This window comes from Ananas comosus, linkage group 22 (assembly GCF_001540865.1).
Source record: "Ananas comosus cultivar F153 linkage group 22, ASM154086v1, whole genome shotgun sequence".
Taxonomy (NCBI): domain Eukaryota; kingdom Viridiplantae; phylum Streptophyta; class Magnoliopsida; order Poales; family Bromeliaceae; genus Ananas; species Ananas comosus.
Window position 1 is genome coordinate 8,649,666 of NC_033642.1, and position 14,781 is coordinate 8,664,446.

Consider the following 14,781-nt stretch of genomic DNA (forward strand, 5'->3'; position numbering starts at 1 on the left):
GAACCCCAATTACATAAACCAAAAAAACTCTGGAGCAGTGCATAATACTATGGAAATTAGGAAATCTTACATTAACGTATGAATACAAAGTTAAGATGCAATAAACGCGATCCGAGTCGTCTACTAAATCATGAATCATCTATCCACTATATACATTGGTTAACTATGAACTGGGAAGGTCGAAATCTTTTCTGTAAATGAATAAATTGAGAACGAACAAGCACAAAAACTGTTTCCAGGTGCTCCTACGAAGCAATCGGCTACAAACGTTATCAGGAAGGCGAGCATTCTTCGGTCAGCGTGAGGATTATTACTACTGCTGTAATGGGATCTTCCTCGGAAAAATTCGTATGTAATGGATGAAGCTCCCATTTTGTCGCTGCATCTACAGAAGAAACTCTGTAATTACATGAGGTCGGACTCTGCCATCAGCATCTCGGTTCTTGCTCCAAATGCGAGTCACTTGGTGCGCCGTATGGAACAGCCTTTTCATAGAAGGAGAACGTTATTCACTGGTAAGCGACAGTAAGCACAATCCCTACTAAAGCAAAACGTAATTTGATCGATTGTTTAAGCAACAAAATTGCGTTCAGGTAGGTAAGGAGCATAAAAGTTAAAAAAAAAAACATATTCAGAAAGTAATTCAACTGTAAATATCCGATTAAACCAGACAATGATAAGATAATATCTAGGCGACCATTTGCACAAATTAAATAGGAGGGAAGGTCTTACCCTTCTGCTAAATTGGATAAGTGAATTTAGATGTTCCTCATTAAGTGAAATGGGCAAAGGAGGCATCCGGCACATAATCCCAGGAGTCTGACTCATTCTGCATTACATAGTTGCCATATTCATCAAATCACTACTCACCCTTGCGTGCACATTTACAGGCACAAATATTTTTCCAACTAATAGATTGGGAAGATATGAATGGTAGCACATACCTATTCAAAATTGCTGCGATGTTGTTACTTGTGCGAAGAAAAGGATCCATATTCTCCTGTATCTGCAGTAACAGAAGTGTAAAATTTCATGGGAAGTAACAAATAGATCTGAGAGAAAGATATTCATTATCTTTTTGACTGTAGAGAGTGATATTCTCAATACACACCTTGAACAATTCAAGATTTGATGCGATCTGGATAAGAAGTTGTTCGCTTTCATCAAGAAGGTGCCGTGTCGCACTGTCTAAAATAGGAACTGTTTATGGAAGCAGAAAAAAAACACGATTGGAGTAATTAATTCTAACTGATATTAATTAGTTACACAAAACTGCATAGTTTACATAGTTTAGTACATATCTGTTAGAAAGCATTACATTGTAATATTAGCATAACTCAGTACAAATTAGGCTTAAAAGATGTAATTGTAGGGTATAAGAACCACTTCACTTTAGAGGGAACTGAAATGCTCATATGGTCACCAAAATATAAGATTAAATACTATCGTATCCTCTCATCAAACTAATTATTATCACATCCAAGTATAGGTTTTGCTGAAGCATTAGCCACAGTATCTAAATAAAAGTCAACAATCAGAAACTATAACATGCAATGTTTGATTCTATAAGTTAAATGACAAAACAAAAAGGAACCAGTGAAAGTGCATAATTGGGAATTACATCAATACGAGTTTGCTATACATTAGTGAATTTCCATCCTCTATAATGAAGTATGAAAAGAGGAAAAGTAAAAAAACAAAAAAAAACCAAACAATATTGACCGCTAAGGCACTGACCTTCGTTAGTAACCTTTACTTTTTGGCTCGAATGATATCTCGTGAGTGAAAAAGGAGCCACATCGCTTGGGGAAGCTAAATGATTATTACATGTTGAAGTAGAAGCCACCATCTTTTCCCAAATACAAGTTGAAAGATTATTTTATCATCAGAGAAGATTACAACAAGAAAACAGAGTTTGCATTTACAGAGAACAGTTTATGCAATAGTTCAAATTGCTATAGATGGGGGGGAAAAAACAACAACAGCCACCTGACTGCTTCTTTTACACAAAACCAGAGAAATGAACCAAGTCAATGGAGGAATTATAAGAGACCAAAAGCCAAAAATGGCATTGCACATAAGTTTACATGATGTAGATACCAAATTTATCACATGCTGATTTTGGATAGATTAAGCACAACAATTAGAGCTCATTGATGGAAATCATGAGTTATTTATTAGAATAGGGACAGAAAAATCCAGCAGAACAGAAAAACTACCTTCGTGTCTGTTAGCTTTCCTCCCGCATAATGTTCTTCAGAATTCCTCCTCCTTCCGAAATCCTTGTTCTGCTGTGAATACATCAATATCAGTGTTAGAGGCTAAATTTAAACAGTGGTAGAGATAGAGCATACAGAAATAAAAAAACAATACACAACCAAAAACTTAAATAAATTTATAATGAGAATTTGAGCATTGGACAAGCCGATGAGATTTTCCTACAGTCAATTCAGAGTGTTTTGTGACAAAAGATATTAACAGCTTCTTTGCAATATGGAGATATTAGCTCCGAGGTACACTATAACCAGTTTTGCAACATTTTGCCAGAGAAGTGAGTGAGATCAAAGCCATTGTTGTACATACTGAGCTGTAAAAGTACAGCAATCAGGCACTTAAGAGGCCAAGTCTCCATTAAGATTTCAATATTACAAATTGTAAATTGATATTTTATTCAGTAATCTTCTAGGTTCACCCAAACGTAACAAGAAATGGGTATCCCTGACCATACCAATACCAACCAATTCCAGACATATTTGAGATCCTCAATGAATGTTGTTCCAAGTAAATAAAGAGTGAAATATCTGTATCATTGACTCGTGTACTATTGGCCAAATAAAATATACTATTTAAGTTGAACACTGAAAAGATGAAAAGACATAGCAAAAGTAACAAGGTAGAGAAGATGGATACATCTCTTTAAACACCAGAATAATAAATAAAGAACTTACAGCATTCCACCAGAATAATAAATAAAGAACTTACAGCATTCCACCAACATCTCAGGGCAACATCCCTGACCGTTCTTGTAGGCAGCATTGCTGCTATCTTGATATACTTCATTATATTTGGTTCATGAGCATGTCTGAAATAGCTAATGAAAGAATCAATAAGCAAAGGAATAATAGAAAAGCACAAGCGGTAGATAATGGTGTCTATCAAATCACAGCATATCTGAGATAATTAATGGAAGAATCACAGCATATTTGGTCGGAAGGGTAGGATGATTGGTTATGGAAAAACACTGATTACAATAGTGACATGATTGTAAATTTGTGATCGATACAACCAGACTCAACATTAAGAATGCATCAAATCACATCGAATCAAATATTGCAGGACATTTATAACATCCATATTCATTAAAGTAAGGCAAATTTCAAATTTTGACAATTAGCCAAGCCAGATAACAATCAAAGTATTTTAGAGAGCATCAATCTTCATGACCCTCAATAATATGTATCTTCTAGTGAGGAGCTATTTAACCAATTCATGTAACAACGCACAATTGAATTTGTTTTTCACCTTTTCTATCATCTACCAACACCGGCATCAGGATAACAAAAACTACGATAAAACCAAAAGCCATGAAAGTAAATGAAATTCAACAATAAGTACCAATATGTCGGGACAAGGGTGCGAAGACTCATAGAGATCTATTATATACCTGATGAGGCCCTCCTTCAATATGGCCAGTTCATATGGAAACCAATAGGCCGGTGACACTGTGACATGCTTGTACTTGGGCATCAAGCCAGTAAGACCATTGCTTGAAGAGCTCGCCGATGGACTACTAAATGCAGGCATATTATTAACTGCACTAGGATTACCGGATAAAGACATCCCACCAGAGTTTCTATTACCATCTGAGATGCTCATAAACCCATTCGCTATCACAGAGCTGCCATGACTTGCCTCTGACTGGAAAGAAACCAGATTGTGATCATAGTTTGATGACGAAATCGAACCCTGGTGAAACCCCACGCTGTAATCGGCCATGAGCTGCATTGACTACACGAAGATGTGATCTGGAAGAGAGTTTATCTCATCAGTTGCCCTGTTCTTTGTTGAATCATATACAAAGATCAAATTTTGCAGCAAGATGAATTATACCGAGCAGAAGAATCCAACAAATAGCAGTGAAATTTGGTATTATTGCGACACCACTAATTATGTCTGAACACAAAGTAAACAAATTTCCACTCAATGATATAGAATTCACCAAATAACTGTATAATTTGCAGTTTTATACTCCCATTGAATCACGCGTTAAATACCCGTTCGCTTTCTCAGGTGAAAGCGCTTCTCTTTGCCCCAACACTAAAAAAAAAAAGTACAACAATCCAACGGATCAAAACCCTAATCAGGATTAAAATTACACACCACCCACGAAAAACCCACCTCGCCAAACAGCTCCAAGACTCAAATCGCCCAAATTCGGCGGTGCCGATAAAGAGATCGGAGAAGGAAACAGAGACGAGGTCGAAAGAGACCACAACTTTTATCAAATCACCTCGCTCCACCACCCCGCTTCAACTCCTCCGAGCTCAGAGAGGAGGAACAACTTAGGATCTAGCTTCTTTTTCACTCCACGCGCTTCTCATCAACCCCGCTCCTCCCAAATCAAAGGCCTCGCCTTTCTCCGAGCGTCGAGGGGCGAATCAAGCGAATTCCCGAAGAGCGATTCCCCCAAATCCGCGAATTAGATGCTCGAGGGCTCGGATTTGACCTAGTTCCTCCTCTTTTACCTCTCCAAATCAACCCCAATTCGCTCCTTTCCCCTCTCTCTCTCTCTCTCTCTCTCTCTCTCTCTCTCTCGCGTAGTCCCCATCCCGTTCCCACTTCCACTCTCGCCCACTTTTAAGATCAAGGAGGGGGGAGGGGTTTCGGAGATTGGGCTTCAATTTCGGTTTATTTACGGGAATGCCATTTGGCGGCAAAGTGTCGGGCTAATACGAACTTATGAATTTTGATGGGCGGATCGTGGCCGTCCGAGAATGGACGGCTCAGATTGCCTGCCCCTCTCTGTTAACGCTCGGATCAGATCGTCGTTCTCGCGAGCGTAGACTTTTTCTTTTCTTTTCTTTTTTCTTTTTCTTTTTTTTTTCTTTTTTGCAGAGGAGCTTTTGCTGTGGGCATTTTAGAATGTACCACGAACTGTTATTTATGAGTTTTTAAAATAAAATTTCAAAACTCCACAAAAAAAAAAAAGATTTTTTTTTCTAGATTGTCCGTGCATGGACTACTAATTTCAAAATTCTTCAAAATAATTTTATATTGCATATATTATATGAGAAATCAGATGTTCGAATCTCTTAGTTTAAGAATGTAAACGCTGAGTTTGTGCTCGTGACCTCCTCAAAAGCAATCCCTCGATTGAGAATAATTTGAAGGGACTCAAGTGAGTTGGAGTTGGGACCGAGTTGGACGGAAAAAAATAAAATTCATTAAATGTCACCATTTATTTTCCGTGTTTTTATCATCAGAATGTTTAGATTTGGTATATCAAATTATAAAAGTATTTTTGTAAAAAAAAAAAAGGATAAATTTTTAAATCCAAATTACCTTGATACTCAAATCGCTAGATTTGCTTATCCACGTGTGGGATTACGGAAAGAGTGTATTACATACAGTGAGAAAATACGATGAAAGTATTATTTTTTTATTTTATAAAATATTATATTGTGTAGATCGTAAAGGTTATGGGATATGATAAAAAAACGTAAAATTATATCTTTATATATTTAAGAATTGGGCCCAATTTTGGATGGGTGCAACCACTTAAAATGTATGTGGTCCAAAAAATTAAAGGTGACATGTGAATTTATGGCTTATTTTTTGGGCCTCTCAATTATTGAGGTATTTTGTTAACATTTTTTGCCATATGGGCTAAGATCCCACATTATTTTAGAACAATTATCAAGGGCTTCTATTTCTCTTAAGTTGTGGTATATCCCACTCTTTCCATTCTTATATACCCAAGAGTCCTTTTTTTAAGTGTGAAAAAGTAAAATGAAAAATTATCAAAGTTAAAAATCAACTATTATTTTTCAAAAATTATGATAATTCAGAATTTAAAATAGTCCTATATATATGAAATATAATAGAACTAAATCTCTTAACTCAGTTATTGAATTTTCGGCAATCGCTACCTAAAAAATTAAACGTAGGATGAGTGACTTCTGAGAACTGAAACATTACAGTTAGTATCGGAGTCAGTCGTCACACAGTTTAAAAATAAATAAATATTGTAGATTTATAAAACTAAACATTTGCACTGCACCACAGCTGGTGTTTTATTTTTTATTTTTTTTCCATTACAAAAACATTGTAGACTTATAAAATTAAATATTTGCCATCTCAAAAAGAAAAATAATTATGCGAATAATTTGAAACCTCGTTTTCCAAAATGCTTCTTTCTAGGTGGTGTTTCCTAATATCCGTCACTTCTAAGTCAAACCTTCTTAAATAAATAAATAAATAAAATTGAAAAAATAATTTAAAAAAAAAAAAAAAAAACACACGCACCTTGTGCTTTCCAGTTGTCACACTATTTTCAAAGTCTAACTGTTGACTTTGTTGAAAAAAGTCTACGCTCCTCATATGCTTTTACTCAAATAAGCTTAAAAATGTCAACCTCAACATCACCGAGAGAGATTAGTCAAAATCTTAAAATCCGTTCTGATCCATATCCATATCCAAATTCGAATTACACTCGGTGTCACGAACATGTTTCGTTCTACGGTACATGTCTGATTATTCAATCGATCTATTGAGTTGACTTTTGATTTCACGCGTAAATTATATTAAAAGCTTCATATGAGTTGACGATGACGAGATATTCGATTCCAAAAATTAAGGTGGCTAACATTGTTTATTAGCTATTCAATTAATTAGGGTCTCGAATCTAGATCCATTTAAAATACTTTAGAAAAATTTATTAGATTTGTGTGAATTCGAATAGCATTTCATTTATATATACATATATAGAATTGGACTGGGCTGCTATTAGTAGCAAAATCTCATTGTTGCTATCAGTTTTTTAGCCTTTGGATCAACTCTTTTCATTATTTCTAACCATTGGATTAAATACTATAACCCAGTGGGGACCACTCAACCCTAGGGGAACCACTTAACTCTAACCGACAAATATCATCCTGACCCTACAAATTTTCATCCAAGGATTAAAAACTTGATAGCAAAAAGAACATTTTACTATTAATAGTATTCCAGCCTAATTTTCTCTCTCTCTCTCTCTCTCTCTATATATATATATATATATATAGTTGAGTTGGAATGCTATCGGTAGCAAACGGGTTCCGTTGCCATTCATTTATTTTCGATGATGAAACTTCTAAATCGACGATTAGTACCGTTGAATATGATCTATACCATTTGAAGCATCTAGAAACCAAATTTCATATTTTTCTAATATTATTTTCGTGACCATCAAATAGACACAAAATGAACTGCTGAAATGAATATTCTTTAAAAAGTGATAATAGGAATCTTGTAATCGAGATCGAGAGTATAGATCTTATTCTAAATAGTTTAAAAATTTTTTTAACTAAAATTTATTTGATTTGGATATCCTTACACTGTTAAACGAGAAAACGTCTCATATCGACCATTAAAATTACAAATTTTGAAAACTCTTTGATCATTAGGGTAATGATGTCGAAAAAAATTAAATTTTGGTTTCTGGATACTTCAAGTGGTATAGATTATGTTCAACGATACCGATTGTCGATTTAGAGTCTCCATCATAAAAAATAAATTGGTGACAATAGAGCCTGTTTGCTATCAACCGTATTATAGCTCAACTCTCTCTCTCTCTAGAGCTCTCTCTCTCTCTATATATATATATATATGCGCGATTAATGAGATGAGCTACATCAGATGTTTCATAAATAAAAAATTAAATAATTTTAAAATTTATATTTTAAATTTGCTAAAACGTTTCTGAAGCTATTTTGATAGAGCAAAACTGATAGTACATTTACATAAATTTTAGCACGAAAATTAAAGAATCTTTTAAGTAGCTTTGTATTATGTTCCTTACCTAATAGTTCAACAATAAAATTTAGTAAAAAAAAAAACCTAAGTTTATTCCATCATATGTGGCTTGATTTTGACTTAAGAGGCGTTTGGTTCGGCAGAAAACGAATCGAAAAATTATTTTCGATGTGAAAAATAGGTTTTCGCTTGCTTAGTTCGACGTAAAATAATTTTCTATAAAAGTATTGTTATGATTTTGGGGAAAAAAAAATTAAGTTTTCATTTTTCTCATTATTTTTCGATAAAAAACGAAAACTCAAACGGCATAAAATTAATTAATTAATTTATTTTTTTCCACTGAACCAAACAAATGTGATTTCTTTTTCGTTCAGCTAAACAAATGTTGATGAAAAATTACTTTTCTGTTTCTATAAATTAAACACTACAAAACATAAATTTTTTTTCACCAAAAATTTCTTTGGATAGAAAATTATTTTTATGATTTTACGTTTAACCAAACGGACCCTTGGCAACAAATTTATTAGACCGGACCGGATCGGACCGGACCGGTTTCTCATATCTCCTGCATTGGACCATGTTACTACAAGAAACTATTGCATGAACCTGGTCCGCTACAACAGTAGTGGACCCGTACTGTTTTCGTCTTAATTTGTTTTTTCTGTTACGAGGTCCACGGAATACATTGTGGAATTGGTCCAGGGAAATATCTATTGAAAGATGTTACCAGAGTGCGACACGTGGATCCGAATACACGATCCCCGGACAATTGGAACGAGGAGAATCCAACTTGTCCGTACGAACCGGTCTAGCCCGACCGGGCCGGTAATCCTCACGAACCGCTTCGGCCAAATCGATACATATGTTTTCTTTTCTTTTCTTTTTTTTTTTACTCTATTCATTCTGAACACTTAGATTGGTTATAAATTTTGGCCTTTTTGCATAAAAAATCCACTTATTTTGGGCTTTTGCGAAAACGGGCCACCTTTTTCATTTTTGCAGATTCGGTCCACATTTTCAGCAAAGTGACCAAAATACCCTTATACTTTTTTCTCTCTCCTCTTTTGTTTCTTTCGTTCGTTTTTTTTTCTTTTCGCCTCCTCCCCGACGCCCTGCCCTCCGCCTCGCCTCCTCCCTCCGCCTCCCCCCCACCTTGCCCCCTCTCCTTCCTCCTCCTCGACTCCCTCTGTGACCGCCGCCTCGTCGTCGACGCCGAATCCCTCTTCCTCCGCCCCCCTTCCCCCCTCCTCCCCTCCCCCTTCCCCCCCGACACCAAGGTCTACAACCTCCTCCTCCGCGGCTGGCTCAAGGTCCGCCGATGGCGCCGCTGCCGCGAGCTCTGGCTCGACATAGACCGCAACCGCGTCCCCAAAGACCTCCACTCCTACTCCGTCTACATGGACGCCCTCTCCAAGTCCGGCAAGCCCTGGAACGCCGTCCGACTCTTCAAGAAGATGTCCCAAAAGTTCGCCCCTGACGCCGTCACCTAAAACACCGCCATCCACGCCCTTGGATCTTTATCAACGCCCGCGTGCCCGCCCGCCGCCGTGGCGGGGGAGGCGCTGGTCGCGGGGCGCGCAATCGCGGCGCGGGGCCGGGTAAGCGGCAGGGCCGGTACATGCGGCGGCGGCAGGCAGGCACGCGGGCGGCTGCGGCTTCTTCTTCTTCTTCTTCATGGTGTAATGGTGCACCATTACACCATTAATGGTATCCATTACACCATTAATGGTGTAATTTCACCATTACACCATTAATGGTGTAATGGTGCTCCATTACACCATTAATGGTGTAATGGTGCACCATTACACCATTACGAAGAAGAAGAAGTCGCGTGCATCGCGTACCCGCCCACTGCCGTCGCGTGCCCGCCCGCCGCCGCCGACCCGGCCCCGCGCCGCGCTCGTGGTGTTCGACGAAGCGCCCACTTCAGGGGCTTCCTGATCCCACGCTTTCTTGGCTTCTCCAGCAGCGACAAGGGAATTCTCCCTCCGTGTGCGCACGGAGCGCGGCCCCCTCGGCATGAGGCTTCGGACGAGGTCGAGAGCCGCGTCCGGGGAGTGGGGAGCGGGGCGAGGGAGCCCGGCGCGGTCGCACCAGCTGAGGATCGCGTTCCTGATAGCGATGTTGGGGATGAGGAGGGGAGAGGCGGAGGCGGAGGTGGAGAGGTTGAGGGCGTGGGAGAGGCATGGAGGGGTGAAGGCGAGGTCGAGGCACGTGTGGACACAGCTCCGCTCGCGATCGGCCGTCGCAGGCACAGCATCACCACCGACGAGTCGCGCACTCCGACCTGCGCCGCCTCTGCTCCTTCGGCGGCCGGAGGCCCCCACTGTTGGCCGCCTTCCGTGCGGATCGGGAGAGGGAGGCGGACGCGGAGTCCCTGGGGAAAAGAAAGAAAACAAGAACGAGAAAAAAAAAAGAGGAGAGAGAAAAACGTATAAGGGTATTTTGGTCAGTTTGCTGAAAAAGTAGACCGAATATGCAAAAACGAAAAAGGTAGCCCGTTTTTGCAAAAGCCCAAAATAAGTGGATTTTTTATGCAAAAAGGCCATAAATTTTCTATGGACTCAAGTCTAATTAATAAATGATCCAAATTCTAAATTACACTTGTCGCTTAAATCTCGACGGTTCTTGAATAAGGAATAAAAATGTATAAATTTTGTCTGAATTATAGACCATTTTGAATCGTCTAATCTCTTAAAATTTTAATTTTACTATTCAACGTTTCAATTTATATTATTTGAGTCACTCAATGGCATTTTGACTTCTAATTTTAAACTAACTACTTATTTTAGTAAATTTATAATTACAAAAATTGCATGAAATATATTAAGTAACGACAGAATCAAATTTTAAAATCAAAAGTGCTATTAGTTGACTCGCATCAAACAAATTGAACGATTGGAAAGTCAAATCACAATGATCTATAGTTCAGATAAGTTTTATACGTTTTCGTCTAAAGAAGATTCGTTATTTTGCCTACGAGTTATTCCACACTATAACGTCACTTCCTCACGCATTACAAATAATTAAATAAACTTAAATGAGTAAAATAAGCACACTTTGTACCTGCTTCTAGAGTTGCTAACTGCGTAGATCTCCTAGATATCATTCATAAGAGGCAATCCTTTCTCCTTTAATTCTTGTCCTTCATTTTAAAATGTACCACAATATCCACGTGGAATCTAGCTAGATATTAAAAAGCATAATAAAAATATCAATGCTCATGCTTTTGCTTTTAAATGAATCAGATGCGCCGTAAGATCCTTGCTTTATCAACACGTAGCGCGAATTTTGAACGCTATATGGATGACATGAGCTAAAGTGGCATAAGAATCGAAAACGATATACTCACGAACACTTTTACAAAGTATTTTTATGAATTGCATGCGCTCTTGGATGGTATTGTGTGAGGCTCGTACTATTCTTCTGTATCCTGTAGATCTCTTTTGATCTGTGAATCTTACGCCCAACACAATTTGTTCATAAAATGTCTATAAAAATATGGGTAACACAATAGTTTTGATACCTTACGATCATGGAAAAGTACGCATGTTTGATGTACTATAAGCACCCGTTTGGTTCGGAAACAAGGGTGGAATAATTTCTTAACCCCGAAGTTATTCCCAAACGCTTAATTTTGAGGTGGGGTTAGCTAACCACACCCCACTACTTCAACTAAACAAAACACTATTTTATTTACTATCCTTCTTATCCCATCTACTCTAATCAAATATTATTTTATTTATATCTGGACTAAACCCTATTCTCAACCAAACATAAAATTACTCTAACCCCACCTTAACCCTGAACTTAACTCTATTCCTGAAATAACAAATTTTTACTTAACCCCGAATCAAACAGTGGCTAAGAATATATCATATTCTTTTTTTATGATATTGTATTTTTATACTATTTAAGATATATAAAAATATTATTGATGAATCAACTTTACATATGGATGAATAATTACATTTTATCTTAAAAAAATATAAAGCTGACTAATTAGCAAAATTGTGAAGTATATCCTATGTTGCATGTTAGCACTTACAATAGACAATTCTCATTTTGCCTGGGAATGAGATCTCGCTCCCATCGTTTAGGATTTAATTGAGAAATGCGATTACTGCAACTTGTTGGCTTAAATGGGTCAGTATCTTGTCCTGTGGCGGAAAGTCATATTGGGTCGAGTCATATTCAAAATGGCGTGAGGTTGAGGTGGGCCAAGTCATCTTCGAAGTGGTACAAGATTGGTTGGGTCGAGCCACAATCGAAATCCGTGGGCGTTGTGTCTGTATGCTTTAAGTGAATTGGTTATATATTTCTAACAAGGGGCAATTGCTTATATATTTCTGAAAAGTTTCCGATTTTCCGATTTATCCCTCTTAGAAGGCTAATATTGAAAATACCCTTTCTACGTTTCAACCTATTTCTAATATACCCCTAGAGTTAAAATCTGTTAATTAACTCTGTTATCTCTGTAAAATTACTATTTTGCCCTTTCAGATATACCCTTCTACCATCACTGACTTTCTTATTTGCCCTTAAAGTCAGGGATACAAAAAGTAATTTGATCTTTGGTCTTTTCCAATATACCCCTCTACCGTCACCAACATTTCGCCCTTAAGTTAAGAAAAAAATTGATATTTTAATTTTTTTAACTGTGGTAGATATTTAACTCACGTTTAACTCAAGTTAACTTAACATGAGATAACTGCAGGGGTATTTTGCAAAAACGGTAGAACATATGAGGGTATTTTATAAAGAAAAAAAAAAAAGTAGAGATAAATCGAATATTTTTAAACGTATGAGGAATATATAGACAATTATCTCTTCTGACAACTCGAGCTTTTGGATTAATAATTACCGCCAATGATCCGACAACTAAATGATGAATGTCTAAATACTCAAATTATTTGAATCCTCATTCCAATCTAAAAAATTTTCCAACCAATGGTGTTATTAGCATTACTTATCTTTTCAACATCAATATCTCACTTTTTGCCCAGAAAAATTGAATCACAAGTACAATAATAGTGACAAAACTCAAAAGAGATGCCAATATCCTCATAGATTTGGTGACTCAGCACAACAAGTACAAAGCTGGAGGGTTAACTAAAAGTAGTGGTGGAAACAGTCGAGTATGGTCAGATATTTGATAAAATTATTTTTGCATTTATTTTTTTATAAATGCTAATTCGGATGTTGATATGTGTTGAATATTAAATTTTTGTTATCATATGACTGAAAATGGATCCGAATTCTGATTTGAATCAAATTAGCATTTGAAAATTCGAATAATATTATTATATATACTAAAATGCATATGTCAATATGAATGAGACATATAATAAAATTAATCATTCACATTCATTTTTAAACTTCGTATATCTATATTTTATTCAATAAAACATAATATTTAATGAATACAATGCAAGTTTAAATAAAACTTATAATGAAATAAACGAAGAGAACGAAAAAAATATCATTTTATTTCTCTACAATATATATTAACATTATTTTTGTATTCTCGAAGTTGAAGATGTAAAAAACGATCAAATTTTTTTAAGAAACCATATTCGTATCTATATATATATATTTTGAATGGGAATTAGAATACAAATATGTGTCGAACGCTAAATTTTGACATCTATATTCACATCCAATTGAATCTGGCATCGAATTCAATCCGTGTGTATCCTAACCACTTTCACCCCTAATTAAAAGAGGCCACATGAATTGTACCAAATCTATAGGTAGGTAGGTCCAAATCCATGTGAAAAGGGACAAATATGAGAGAGATTATTAGGGCATCTAAAATCAATAATAAATATGTCTTAAAATAAAAATATTTAATAATTAGATGTGACAATTTTTTATGGAAAAAAAATAGATAATTTCTTTTCTTTTTATGACTACATAATATATTTCAAAAACAATTATGATTGATCATGTTTAGAGTTGTAAAATATAGCTTATAAACCACGAGGGGATAGAACATATCATTTTAATTATTAGTCTATAATTTGCACTTAATTATTCTGCAATCTGCAAAATTTAACTATCTTATTTAACGAGATCTGTCGAACTGCGAATCTCTTGCTTTGACATTAGAGTTACCAAACAAAAAACAACAGTATGCGGTATTTTTCATATTATCTATTCAACAATTTCTAAATTAGGGTTAGTAAATAGGGATGATTACATATATGCCCTCAAAACTTCAGAAATATTTTATATACCTTTACTTATTTTTGTTTCAAACATACCCTATATATATTTCTCTGTTATTTAAAAATAATCCCGTTGTTAGTATCCTTAACCCATCTCAAAATTAAATTTTGATTAAATTTCTACCAGATTTAAAACAAAGTCAAAAATATCTTTTTGTCTCACAAATAAAAAAGTCTGGTGATGGCAGAAGAGTATATTTGAAAAAGCAAAATAGTAATTTCGCAGAGATAACAGCGGTAGTTCACAAACAAAATTTAGCTCTAAAAATATATTAAAAATAATATTTTTTTTAATATTAATCTTCTAAAAAAATAAATAAATAAATCAAATTTTTTTAAAGAAGTATATATAAGTAATTGCCCATGTTAAATAATAAATTAGATACAATAAAAATCGGATCTCATGGTACATAGACCGTGTGATCCGAACCCGAATCCACGAGTTCGATTCGCTCCGCCTCGGTTTGTGCGCTCCCACGAGTTAGATTCTCTCTCTCGGATTTTTTGACGTAATCTACGGTCTCCCCCTCATTAATAA

General features: G+C 36.2%; 1 protein-coding gene across 5 annotated transcripts; it reads right to left on the reverse strand.

The window, feature by feature from the left end:
• On the reverse strand, window positions 15–4,833 carry LOC109727289. 5 transcript variants are annotated; one of them, XM_020257347.1, is made up of 10 exons: window positions 4,399–4,833; window positions 4,111–4,173; window positions 3,665–4,025; window positions 2,983–3,091; window positions 2,220–2,291; window positions 1,738–1,849; window positions 1,112–1,200; window positions 945–1,006; window positions 733–829; window positions 15–485 (listed from the first exon to the last, which is right to left on the reverse strand). In XM_020257347.1, the coding sequence occupies exons 3-10, from the start codon at window positions 4,003–4,005 to the stop codon at window positions 429–431; spliced, it is 939 nt and encodes a 312-aa protein (XP_020112936.1). In that variant the 5' UTR covers window positions 4,006–4,025; window positions 4,111–4,173; window positions 4,399–4,833; the 3' UTR covers window positions 15–428. The 5 variants fall into 5 exon arrangements, with proteins under 5 accessions (XP_020112936.1, XP_020112937.1, XP_020112938.1 ...); XM_020257348.1 differs by lacking the exon at window positions 4,111–4,173 and having other exon boundaries at window positions 2,983–3,082; XM_020257349.1 differs by lacking the exon at window positions 4,111–4,173 and having other exon boundaries at window positions 1,112–1,188.

Coding starts and splice junctions, on each gene's coding strand:
- LOC109727289 (XM_020257346.1), bottom strand. CDS start 4,005: ATGCAGCTCATGGCCGATTACAGCGTGGGGTTTCACCAGGGTTCGATT. Junction 2,292..2,982: donor TGAGATGTTGGTGGAATGCT/GTAAGTTCTTTA, acceptor ATGTATTCACAG/CAGAACAAGGATTTCGGAAG. Junction 830..944: donor ATCGCAGCAATTTTGAATAG/GTATGTGCTACC, acceptor TATGTAATGCAG/AATGAGTCAGACTCCTGGGA.